Here is a 12,406-nt window from a genome sequence, read left to right as displayed (position 1 = left end):
TTTCTCTTCAATTATGTGGTAGTTTCTGTGAAACCATAATCTATCTATGAAGCACTAAATTACTAATACAGAACATGACATTGATATCGACAAGTAGTATTGGTGTCTTGTTGATATTAGACATTGACATATTGGACACTAGAAGTGCTTTTTAGAACTTTGTGGAGTATGAGTTGATAGAATGTTTGGTAGGGCTCATATTAGGTGAACAGCTTATAAAAGGGTCTACCAATGCACCACCTAAACAATATTTGCCCTCACAAGTCACACCCTTTGCTTTTCAGGTTAGTTTCTCTGATAGAACCTGCAAAATCAAAGTATTGAACTGTTGGATTGAATTGCAAAGGGTTGAGTTCAAGAGTTCTACAATGGTGGAAAATTACTAACCGGAGTCAAAGGACTCCTAAACCAGAGCTCAATGGCTCCTTACCAGAGAGAAACTCTCCTAACAAATCGTTACAATAGCTCTCAATGACCTTTCCTCACTCTATAGCGTCAATATATTCTAATCCTCTAACCAAGTCCCCTAGTATCTAACTCCATGTCAATAACTAACTTCCATCCTCTATATTTGTGTTGGGAGAATTGGATTCTAAGGATTTAGAAGAAGGAAACAAATATTTAGAAAAAAGATAAAAAATAATATGAGAGAATCTCTCCAAAGAAAATGATGTACAAGAGCGGATTTATAGAATCTCTCAAATTTCTAAAGTTGCTAAAAGATGCTTTCTAAGAGAATGGAAGTCTATATTTATAAAGTTCTTATCCAGAAGGATAAGAAAAGGATTAATAGCATTAGCAACTACCTTAAAACAGAAACAACAACAAACAGAGAATAACTAACTTGACTAATTGATCCATAAACCCTGAACTACTCTAATTTCTCTTTATTCTATAATACACCCCCTCTTCAAAACAACCTTGTCCTCAAGGTTGCAAATCTTTACTGTTCAACTTGTTAGAAAACAATAAAATACAATAAAATTTTTACTTTCTCTCTTTCTCTCTCTCTCCCTCCTTCCTTCAACGATTAACTGCTCTCAATATTTTGATTATGGAATGAACTTTGTCTCTCAACTATAGATTCATTAACTATTCTAAATAGTGTTAAATATGGTGTGAATTTTTCAAGTTATTGATCTAAGAAAAACATAAAGTAAAGTAAACTAATAAAGTAAAAAATTTGATTGATTGATTGTGTTTTAAAATATTACAAGTAGTGATATTTATAGGTAAGATTAAACATATTGGCCATAGATTGTGGCATACAGACACAATTTTGTTCGCCTAATTATGCAAGTAATGCAAGATAACTCTCATTAGAGAGAGTTTGTGGCGCTCCACCATCGATTCATTTTTTTTTTGTTTCTTCAGCCTGTTACGTTGATAATATTCGTGCACATTTTTCTTATTATCATGTCTCTGTGTTGATCGTTAGCATTTCTAAAAATATTAAAAGTGAGTGTAATTGTCGAATTATTAGGTTGTAATGAATTTTAACTCAATCTTAAATCTCTGCAACCTTTGTGGACTTTTCTATAATCTCGACACCCTATGCGTGGACCCTTGAGACACTTGATAACATTTCTCTTATTCAATTTCTATCGTAATTTTCCATTCACAATCTTCCTTATCATAATTTGTGGATGTTTCTTTAATAATTTTGATAAAATAATATACTTAATTTATATACAATGCTAGTTAAAAAAAATTATATTCACTAACTTTTTTTTCCATATCAAAAGATCACAACCGTCAAATTATTAAAATATTTAATTTTTACCATACTATTTTTTCTATTTCAAACAATTACAACAGTCAAATCATTAAAATATTTAATTTTTATCATAACTATTTTACATTGACGATTAATAAAAATTAACTTATTGATCAATATAGTGATATTGTTTTACAAGTCAAATTTAATTTTTATACACCATAACTGTAAAAATATCAATAAATTACAATTAAAGTCAAGTTTTTTCTGATATGAAATTATAATAAATTGACAACATAAAAATTATTCATTGCTATATTTTATATAAATTAAATCATTACATGTTAAAAATAATACTGTGAGACAAAATTATTGACAATAAAAATGTGTTTATTTTTAGAGTTTAATAGATATACATAATTAACGTAAAACAATCTTACACTCTCATCCAATAAAAAATTATATAATTTTTTTTTTATGTTATATCACTAATTTAAAATAATCATAGAAATGTAGAGGAATATAATAAAATAAAGAATTTTCATTGAATGAGAGTGTAAAACACTGTTATATTATATTGTTGTTTTTATTATTAATAAAGTATTTTTGTCAAAAAATTACAATAATTTATTTATTTATTTATGTGCATATACAATCTGAGTCCTTGTAGTTAACCCATTTTGTTTATATCTCCCTCTTTCTTCCTTTCCTGTCCAAACAACAAGCAGTTGTTGGGTCACATGAGTTAGAGCGAATTTACTCTTTTCACGATATCATAATTATTATGACATGTTAAAAGTTTCCATGTTTTAATCTCAACATCCCTTCCCATTCGACGTAAACTTCTAGTAAACCAACCAAACAAGATGCGCTCAAAGTCAGTGTCCAATTCCAATTTCTAACCCACTTAACGATCGCTTTCATTCACACACACAGTACCATCACATAAACTGAAGTAAAAAATAAAAAATAAAAAATAAAACTCTTCACCATCATTCCATTTCCATCATCACCGTCAGATCTCACTCTCCGTTCTCCAGAGATGGAACTCTCAACGTTCGATCTCATCGACTCGATTTGAGATGCAGCCGAATTTGTTTCCCTTTGGAACCGCACTTGGTACTAATCCGTTCATTTTCAATGGCGATTTGAGTGAAGGAGGTGGAATCGACAGTTCTAGGGTTTTCTTCTTGCTTCCTTTCTTGTTGCTCTCTCAAGGAGGAGGAGCAATGGATTTATCCAAAGTCGGTGAAAAGATCTTGAGTTCCGTTAGGTCCGCGAGATCGATTGGATTACTTCCTCCTGTTTCTGATCGGCCTGAGGTAATTAAATCATCAACTTTCAATTGATTTCGATTCACAATTGCGTCGCTGATTTTGCTTAATTTGAATTTTTGAATGTGTGATTTTAGTTATAGTTGTAGATAATGCTGTGTGATTGAGTAGTTGAACGGTGTTATCTGGTTATGGTTAAGTTAGGTAAATGTGTGAGCGGTTTTTTGACTTTTTGCTTCTCATGCACCATTTGTAATGAAATATAAGCAAAAATCATAACTGAAAAGTTGATGTTTTATATTTCATTTGGAAACGAGTATTTTATTTAATGCGAGTTTATGATTTGATGATTGACCGTACAATTGTGAATTGTAGTAATTGTAATTTTGACGTTGTAGGTTAGATTGTACTCATTCACACAGAGCATAACTGTGTTCGAATTCGTGAGAATGTGGTGTTGTGTTGTATATAACTAACTATAAACAGTTGGAAGTTGGATTTGGTAAAATATTGACATCATGAAGTAAATTTTGTAACTTGCTTTATGTAAGAGTACTTGTGAAAAGCCAAGGATGTTAGATCCTTTTGGTTTTAGTAGGGAATACTGAGTAGGATGTTAGATCCTTGTGTTGTTGTTAAATGGCGTGGCAAATTTTTTGATAACCACTGTAGGCAATTTGTGAAGAGATACTTGCCATGGGGGTGCCATAGGTTACAACAGTGTGTTCATATGGTGGATTTTCCTCCATATTCCTCCATCTGCCATCAACAACACTGATTTGTTTAGGCCTCCTATTTATTTGTGTTTGTCTGGAGTAGGAAGCTTCTGACGTTTTGGTGTAAGAGTTAGTAGAAGTGGGGATGAGTTGTATAAGCTATTCTGAAGAGATTTATTAGTTGTACACGTGAAACTAGTTTGCTACAAGGAGTTTCATAAGGTGACCAAACGAATGAGCTCTTGTTAAAATTATCAATATCCAGTTACATGTGACATTTGACAGTTATAAAGATGTGATTGTACATACATTTTATATCTTAGTTTATATAGAGTTATTGAGCTCCATAGCTTTGAGTGTGGTCTGCTTCAACGTTGTTCATCTTCAACCATGGTAACTATAATAGTATTAATAATCTTGGTAGCAATAACTAATAATAATAAACCGACACTGTGTCCCTGATTTTATATTAAATGATTGAAGCATTCTTCAGAATCAAAATGCAATGCTCTTTCATATTGTCTTTGTAACTCATGTCTATTGTAGTAGTTTTTTATTTTGTGAGGATGAGAAATTTGTTAACCTAGATACTTACAAAGTTACGGTTGCTCACGAAGCTGTTCACCCTGTATTCTTTATTAATAATAACTTGGTTGCCTACTGTTGAAGTTGTGGGATTTTAGAGAGAAGGAGGAGAGAAAATAATAAGGGTTTGAATATTATTGATAATAGCTTAATGCTGACTTGATTACAAAAGATTCAATACTAATCTCTATTTATAGAGAAACATATACTTAATCCTAAATCAGGAACAAATCATAATAATAAAGAGAGATATTCTAAGATATCTCTATGATTATAAATTGATCATAGAAAATAACTCAAGATACTCTAATATAATATAAAAGATATTGTAAGATATTTTCTAATATTCTAACACTCCCTCTCAAGCTAAAGCTTACAAGAAACTGCAAAATAATAAAAAGGATGGCAAAGCAACTCAGGGATGCAGGTGAAGTTGGAGAGAATTGGTATAAATATAGCCTAGTCAAATAGCTGATATGATCATCAGTTTGAGAGAAGTTCATGGTAAGCAATTGAACAAAGCGGGACCCGTTTATCTAAAAACTGCATTTGAAAACTTCAAACCAATAATATTGGAGAGGTGTGCTTCAAGGAGAGAAAGGCAAGGCCAGTACATCTGGGACAAAGATAGGGTTAGTGCATCTGGGACAAATTGCCATGCTAAAGTGTGAGTCAGTTTTAGTAGGGAATACTGAGTAGGATGTTAGATCCTTGTGTTGTTGTTAAATGGCGTGGCAAATTTTTTGATAACCACTGTAGGCAATTTGTGAAGAGATACTTGCCATGGGGGTGCCATAGGTTACAACAGTGTGTTCATATGGTGGATTTTCCTCCATATTCCTCCATCTGCCATCAACAACACTGATTTGTTTAGGCCTCCTATTTATTTGTGTTTGTCTGGAGTAGGAAGCTTCTGACGTTTTGGTGTAAGAGTTAGTAGAAGTGGGGATGAGTTGTATAAGCTATTCTGAAGAGATTTATTAGTTGTACACGTGAAACTAGTTTGCTACAAGGAGTTTCATAAGGTGACCAAACGAATGAGCTCTTGTTAAAATTATCAATATCCAGTTACATGTGACATTTGACAGTTATAAAGATGTGATTGTACATACATTTTATATCTTAGTTTATATAGAGTTATTGAGCTCCATAGCTTTGAGTGTGGTCTGCTTCAACGTTGTTCATCTTCAACCATGGTAACTATAATAGTATTAATAATCTTGGTAGCAATAACTAATAATAATAAACCGACACTGTGTCCCTGATTTTATATTAAATGATTGAAGCATTCTTCAGAATCAAAATGCAATGCTCTTTCATATTGTCTTTGTAACTCATGTCTATTGTAGTAGTTTTTTATTTTGTGAGGATGAGAAATTTGTTAACCTAGATACTTACAAAGTTACGGTTGCTCACGAAGCTGTTCACCCTGTATTCTTTATTAATAATAACTTGGTTGCCTACTGTTGAAGTTGTGGGATTTTAGAGAGAAGGAGGAGAGAAAATAATAAGGGTTTGAATATTATTGATAATAGCTTAATGCTGACTTGATTACAAAAGATTCAATACTAATCTCTATTTATAGAGAAACATATACTTAATCCTAAATCAGGAACAAATCATAATAATAAAGAGAGATATTCTAAGATATCTCTATGATTATAAATTGATCATAGAAAATAACTCAAGATACTCTAATATAATATAAAAGATATTGTAAGATATTTTCTAATATTCTAACACTCCCTCTCAAGCTAAAGCTTACAAGAAACTGCAAAATAATAAAAAGGATGGCAAAGCAACTCAGGGATGCAGGTGAAGTTGGAGAGAATTGGTATAAATATAGCCTAGTCAAATAGCTGATATGATCATCAGTTTGAGAGAAGTTCATGGTAAGCAATTGAACAAAGCGGGACCCGTTTATCTAAAAACTGCATTTGAAAACTTCAAACCAATAATATTGGAGAGGTGTGCTTCAAGGAGAGAAAGGCAAGGCCAGTACATCTGGGACAAAGATAGGGTTAGTGCATCTGGGACAAATTGCCATGCTAAAGTGTGAGTCATGAAAATAAAAGATACTCACTGTCAGAATGACCATCAATGGAAAAAGAAATCATCACTAATATGATTCATCTGTGGGAAAAGGGATACCACTGGAATGATCGTCAGTGGAAATAAAAGCCATTGTTATAATCTATTAGTAAGAACTAAATTGCATGACAAACACCAAAGAGGAAGCAAGGCGACTCTAATGAAACGAAGTCATGATCGATCGACGGAGTGAGAAAATCCAAAACAGGAGAGACAATGGTTGTTTCGGAAAACTTGCTGGAAAACTTTTCCAGCAGCAACAACAACAAATGGAACGCAGCAGGAGACGGAGGATCTTGAAGGTAGTAGATGTAACCGTAGCCCGAAACTAGAATACGAGGGCAAATTCGAAACTTCGAGGTTGAGGCGCGATTGACCGACCAAGCAGCAACTGAGATGCGTCAAAACATGCCTTCACTCTCTGCGGAGATGGCGGCACGTGAGATCTACTCGCAGGAGAGATTAGCAGCGCGTGAGAGCGCATGTGACAGCTTTTGGCGACGCGCTTTTGGACATGACCTGATCTGGAGATGACAATGCTGATCACAGGAAAATTTGTCGGATATAGTGGCAACGGCGGCAGTAGCGAACTAAACGGAAAACGAGTGAAACATGTTGGAAAAGAGAAACTATGATTATATTTCCTAACTGTTGGGAACTTGGCTACAGAATAGAGGCAAGATCGTTCAAGGAGGATCGAAATAGGCTCTAGATACCATGTTGAAGTTGTGGGATTTTAGAGAAAAGGAGGAGAGGAAATAATAAGGGTTTGAATATTATTGATAATAGCTTAATGCTGACTTGATTACAAAAGATTCAGTATTAATCTCTATTTATAGAGAAACATAGACTTAATCCTAAATCAGGAACAAATCATAATAATAAAGAGAGATATTATAAGATATCTCTATGATTATAAATTGATCATAGGAAATAACTCAAGATATTCTAATATAATATAAAAGATATTTTATAATATTCTAACACCTACTACAAGTATTTTGAAAGTCTCTAACAATTCAATCCTTAAGCCCACCAGTGAACTTAACGGTGAATGTTATTTGGTTATTCTTCTGTGCACATTAAACATATGTTGCTATTCATGTAAAGAATCCTTGTTTTGGTCTTAAAGTTAGATTCATATTTCATGTTTTATAAATTTTGCTGAACAGGTTCCAGCTCGAGCTGCTGCTGCAGCTGCCGTAGCTCGTGCTCTTGCAGGATTACCTCCTCATCAGAGGTACAGTCTTTCATCAAGCTCAGAAGAGTTGAGTTCAATATATGGAAGCAGACCTCATGACCATGTAGTGGAGGAACTGGAGGACGAATTCTACGAGGAGGTTGTACTTGCGTGTATCACTTTTAGTGTTAATTTTATACTGATTTTTCATTTTTCTTGCAACATGAACATCCCTTGTGTTAGGTGACAAACTATTTTGAGTTATGGAGGCTCTGTTACTCATTTGGAGAGATACTTTTCTGTATGTCCATGTTCATGGGAGATGGAAGATAAGCTCTTTTAGAAATTTCCAAATGTTTCCTTGTTTTAAGAGACCTTTGTAAGGATTACTCGAGATGATTGGGAACAGTTTAGAATTTAGAACATAGGACTTCCCTTTGTAAGGATTAGTTTTGTAGCTTTGACCATAGATATAACACTTCATATTAGAAACTGTTATATAATCAAACTAAATTTTTAACATTTCATTAATATTTGGTTATCCCATTGTTTATAACTTGATCCTCTAGGGATGACATTTCTAATGACTAACAACGACAATTCTTTGTTTTTCTTTTTCTTTTGTGGCCCATTTACTGAAGAGACGTTTAATCTCTTTTCCCTCTGTTCAGTTTTGCTTATAACAGCTTCTTCGTAGTAGCATACTACATTGAATAAATTTTACATTTTTATTTTTCTTCATGTTTTTACGGATTTATAGGAAAATGCCATTATCGTCCAATATAACAAAATAAGAAGGAAAACATTCAATAACATAAATTATGCTAATATAGAGAAAGGCTATTTCTTTGTTACACATGCCAACATTTTGAAATTTTCTTTTCAATTTTGCACTTAATTGGAATTTTCATCACTGTTAATTATGAGGTGAATGGATTCAGTACAAATGTTACTCAAATATGTCATATTAATGCAGGATTTTGATCCAATTAGGCATGTTTTGGAGCATGTTCCATCTGAAGAAGATGAGCTATCATATTTTGAAAAGCAGGTATCATTCATGTTTCTCAGTCTTGCTATCAATGGAAAATATTTTCTTCTCATATTTTAAGGTGAAATGTTCTCTGCTCAACGAATAATAGTATAATGAGTTTGAAAGAAACTTACTACTTTTTACACATACAGTTGATGATATATATTAGGTGCTTTCTTTTTATTTATTAAAAATAAATATTTTTAACCGTTGATGCTAATCTCTTGCATTTATTTGGGAATTGTTATCTCTTGTTGAATGTTTGTTGTGTTTCTGATGTTGCTTTATTCAAATAGATATTTTTGGATGAAAAGATACAGAATCTGGGGAGCCATTCCTTTACTTAAACCATTTAGTGGGAGGAATAGGCTCGGAATTCTGTTGAAGGAGTGTGATTTTCCTAGCTGATTAAAGCAAGTAGGGGTGGAAATGAACTAGGGGTTGCATAAATAGGCTTAAAAGCTGTTTTGCCAGCTTAAGCAGACTAGCAACTTGGGAATAAGCCCAATTTTATTGGAAGTCAGACTTGACTTGAAAGCCTATTTTAAATAGGCATAACCTTTTAATAAAATGATTATAAATTTCTAATTGTACCTACCTTAATATTAAATAAATAGACCTACCTTGTTGGCCTTTTAGAAAGTCAAAGTTTAGCTTGTTTTTAAATTGGCCATGTCAAACGAGGTCAAACATAGGATAGGCTATAGGCTCTTGATAAACCACCTTCCCCGTTCCCCTTATTCCAGAGTTGAATTACTTTACAATCTCAGGCTCTCAGCTTGATTGGCTGGAGTTTTCAGGCCTTCGTTAAGTTATTTCTCTATTCAATTTGATGCACAATCTCAAGATAGGTCAACTGTGCTTCATTAAGGAAATGAAGCAAAGTCACACAAGTGGGCCAACTAACTTCAGTGTATCTTTGCTAGCTGAACAGATTAAATACTAGATTAAACTATATATCTTTTGTTGTCTTTTCAATTCATGGTTTATTACTTCTGACTAAGTAGGGTGCATGCTCAGAGAATCTATAATATTTGCTTGTGTGAATCTTGTTATTTGATTGAGATAGGGTTGCATTGCCATTCTATATGTTATCAATTCTCTTGATAAGATGCTTGTATTGGATTCTGTCAAATAGGCTGCCCTTAGATTAACACAACTGGATAAAGTAGCAGAGCGTTTATCTCACCATGTTATGGAGCATCATGAAGTAATGGGTAAGTTCAAGAGGCGAATTCATTGAATTGACGACCTCTTTTGTATAGTTTTGGTCCACGAGGTTATGCATGCTAGGTATTTGTTTAACATTTGTTTTCTGCTGTCCCCTCTCTTGTACTTACATATTTCAAGGTTGTTATTTTTTTTGCCCGGGTAATGTGTATTGTTATTCTTATTATTATTTTCTCAATAAAACTGTTAAATTAATATTTAACTGACTTACAACCATGTTTAGATCCTAACTATATCATCATGAGCCAATATATTTTGAAGAATGTGGCATCACTTCTGGTGTAAATAATCAACAATTTTGGTCTAAGTTCATTAAAAAATTAGGAAGTAGGGCGTGTGTAACTTCTCTTCAGTTGTCAGCTTGCCATTCTAGACCACTTGCTTTTAAAAAAATCTTTAGAATAAGGTGCTGATACTTACTTTTGGCCAGTGAAGGGGATGAATTTGGTCAGGGAATTGGAGAAAGACTTAAGAATTGCAAATGTCATCTGTATGGTGAGCATCATAAGGGTTCAACAACTATTGCTGTTACCTTTTTGCTCTATCATGATCTTACCACATTCTTTTCAATGGTTTTACAGAATGGAAGAAGACACCTGACATCCTCTATGAACGAGGTTTCAAGGGATTTGATCGTGAACTCTTATTCAAAAAAGAAGCAAGCACTGATGGTATTTTCCTCTCTTTTTGAACTTTAACTGGTTCACAACTATTTTCTTTTTTAATTGTCTTTATGATTGGTTTTCCCTTTTCTGAATATCTTATTTCATTATGTGTTTTGAAGACTGATTTCTTGTTACTCATGAGTTGTTTTTGGTGATATAAAGTAGGTTAATCTAGGATACCTATTCTTATGTTTTTACTTTTTAGGAGGGGTGGTGCACAAAATGCATGCTTACACCCAGACCTTGATATAGCTTTTGGTGGTAACTTTGTGAATTCATCCTTTCATTCATAGGACTTGCTGCCAGTATTGACTGAACTTCGACGTGCGTTGGACATGCAATCAACACTTGAATTCCTTGTAGAGGAAGGAAATTATTGGAAGGTGTGCTTCTATATATGCTTTTACTTTGAAGGTTGTGGTCAATCTTTTTTTTTTTTGATGACATCAAAAAGATTGTGGTCAATCACCTCACACTTTAACCAAGTTTCTATTTTTTTCCATGTTATTGAATAAACCATCTTCTTAGAATTTTTTTTACATGATCATTATGCAGGCATTTCAAGTCCTATCGGAGTATTTGCAACTCTTAGATAGTTTGTCAGAACTTTCTACAATACAAGAGATGAGTCGTGGTGTGGAGGTGAATATTGAATAACTATTTCAAAAGATTAAGCATAATATGTTCTTAAGATTTTCACTGCATGTAGGAAACTGTTTAGTGAAATCTATTTTTTTGTACTTTTGTTAATGTAATATACATGATGGAGATGTAGGTTATTTGTGTATTCACATGTTATCACATTATTAATGTAGGTTTGGCTGGGAAGAACATTGCAGAAGTTGGATGCTCTTTTATTGGATGTATGCCAGGAATTTAAGGAAGATGGCTATATGACAGTGAGTATCGGTTTATTTTTGGTGGAAATTGCTTTACTTTCTAGTCATATCAAATAGAGAAGTGTCCAGTGCCCAGAATGAGCATAATACTTTTTATTTTTCTCTCTGCTTGTTTTTGGAAGGGGAGAGGGGCAAATTAAAAACATACATCCATATAAAATTGAATTGGTTGATTTTAAATTTTTTTACCATCAATGAACACCGGGACGTAGTCCAGGTACAGTACGACACAGATACGTGGATAGGAGAAATTTTTGAAATTCAAGATTCGACATGAAAGAACTTATATAGATGTAGAATACTTGTAAAGAAATATGTATTAATAATTTCTAATTAATGTATAACTATTATGGCCGCAATGTACGAAAGATACTTGTGATCAAAACAAAAAATTGTAGTGTTTTTGCTTAAATCAAAATATATTTTTGACACCATTATAAACACAGGAGCTGTACAAACGAAAAGGGACTGTAGGGCTTCTCTTTGTTTATGAGGGAGTGATGATTTTTTTCTTTCAAATTGTAAAAACTAAATGTTTTAAAAAATGTATTTAATCTATAAAAAAATGTCCCAAAAGATCTGTAGTGAAAGAGTTTCAAAATGTAATGTTCCCACTGTGTCTGTATGTATTGAACCCCAACAAAGACGTATCCACAAAGTATCACAAGCGCATACTGTAACATATTTAAAAAAAAACAATTAAAAAAAATTGGACATTTCTTTTAAAATATAAGAAAATATTCTATAATATCTTTGATATTATGTTATAGTATCTTAGTTGATCTTATAGGATCAGTTCTAATCTTAGAGTAATTAGATTATCTTCTAAGATTAGTTTCTATGTTACTTAGTTATTATCAATTTATCATGATTTGTATTTATTTAGGATTAGGAGTGTTGTATCCCTATAAATAGGGGTTGATGTTTTACTCTTTTGGATCATGTTAGTATAAGTTACTATCAATCATATTTCACTCTAATTATATTTCACCATTAACTTTGACAATATATATATA

At 32.8% G+C, this 12,406-nt stretch overlaps 1 protein-coding gene across 3 annotated transcripts in view; it reads left to right on the top strand.

Annotated features, from left to right (window-relative positions):
* The first annotated feature begins 2,423 nt into the window (after positions 1-2,423).
* LOC101514493 (uncharacterized) overlaps positions 2,424-12,406 on the top strand; it is a 23,895-nt gene continuing 13,912 nt past the window's right edge. Inside the window, exons 1-9 of one of the 3 annotated variants that reach the window (XR_012163423.1) lie at positions 2,424-3,039; positions 7,556-7,723; positions 8,540-8,614; positions 9,735-9,813; positions 10,257-10,321; positions 10,408-10,497; positions 10,785-10,874; positions 11,047-11,133; positions 11,307-11,390. Coding sequence is in view for 2 of the 3 variants with exons in the window: in XM_004506028.4 (XP_004506085.1) it covers positions 2,800-3,039; positions 7,556-7,723; positions 8,540-8,614; positions 9,735-9,813; positions 10,257-10,321; positions 10,408-10,497; positions 10,785-10,874; positions 11,047-11,133; positions 11,307-11,390 (978 nt within the window). In the remaining variant the exon portion in view is untranslated. Of the gene's footprint in view, positions 3,040-7,555; positions 7,724-8,539; positions 8,615-9,734; positions 9,814-10,256; positions 10,322-10,407; positions 10,498-10,784; positions 10,875-11,046; positions 11,134-11,306; positions 11,391-12,406 lie in introns of those variants that run through there. The other 2 variants (XM_004506028.4, XM_012717341.2) reach the window with 2 other exon arrangements.

This window comes from Cicer arietinum, chromosome 6 (genome assembly GCF_000331145.2).
Source record: "Cicer arietinum cultivar CDC Frontier isolate Library 1 chromosome 6, Cicar.CDCFrontier_v2.0, whole genome shotgun sequence".
NCBI classification, from domain to species: Eukaryota; Viridiplantae; Streptophyta; class Magnoliopsida; order Fabales; family Fabaceae; genus Cicer; species Cicer arietinum.
This window is presented reverse-complemented; position numbering and strand designations above follow the sequence as displayed.